Source organism: Eimeria mitis, genomic scaffold (assembly GCF_000499745.2).
Source record: "Eimeria mitis Houghton genomic scaffold, Emh_scaff2165, whole genome shotgun sequence".
NCBI lineage: Eukaryota > Apicomplexa > Conoidasida > Eucoccidiorida > Eimeriidae > Eimeria > Eimeria mitis.
Genome location: NW_013570491.1, coordinates 8,198 through 8,468, shown reverse-complemented (window position 1 = coordinate 8,468; position 271 = coordinate 8,198). Strand labels below are relative to the sequence as shown.

The following is a 271-nucleotide window of genomic DNA, read 5'->3' as shown; positions in this document are numbered from 1 at the left end:
CAGGCTCAGCCCCCCACAGCAGCAACACGTCGCTAGCGAACGAAGCAGCATCCATCAGCAGCAGCAGCAGGAACAGCAGCACAGTTCGTTGTGTGTGATATAAGGCCCCTAGCATCCCCCACCGGCAGCAGCAGCAAAGAGGAGACAGGAGACACATGGAGACAGCAGCCGTACACGCTGCTGCTGCAGCCCGAGGCGCTGCAGGCAGCTGAGCTGCTGCAGCAAACTACGCAGCAGCAGCAGCAGCAGCAGCAGCAGCAGCAGCAGGATT

At 61.3% G+C, this 271-nt stretch overlaps 1 protein-coding gene across 1 annotated transcript in view; it reads left to right on the top strand.

The window, feature by feature from the left end:
• The window catches only part of EMH_0049660 (uncharacterized protein), a gene marked incomplete at both ends in the record, with an annotated part of 5,560 nt that overhangs the window by 1,041 nt on the left and 4,248 nt on the right, over positions 1 to 271 (top strand). The window contains 1 exon segment of the mRNA XM_013496555.1: positions 190 to 271. Within this exon segment, the coding sequence (XP_013352009.1) occupies positions 190 to 271 (82 nt within the window).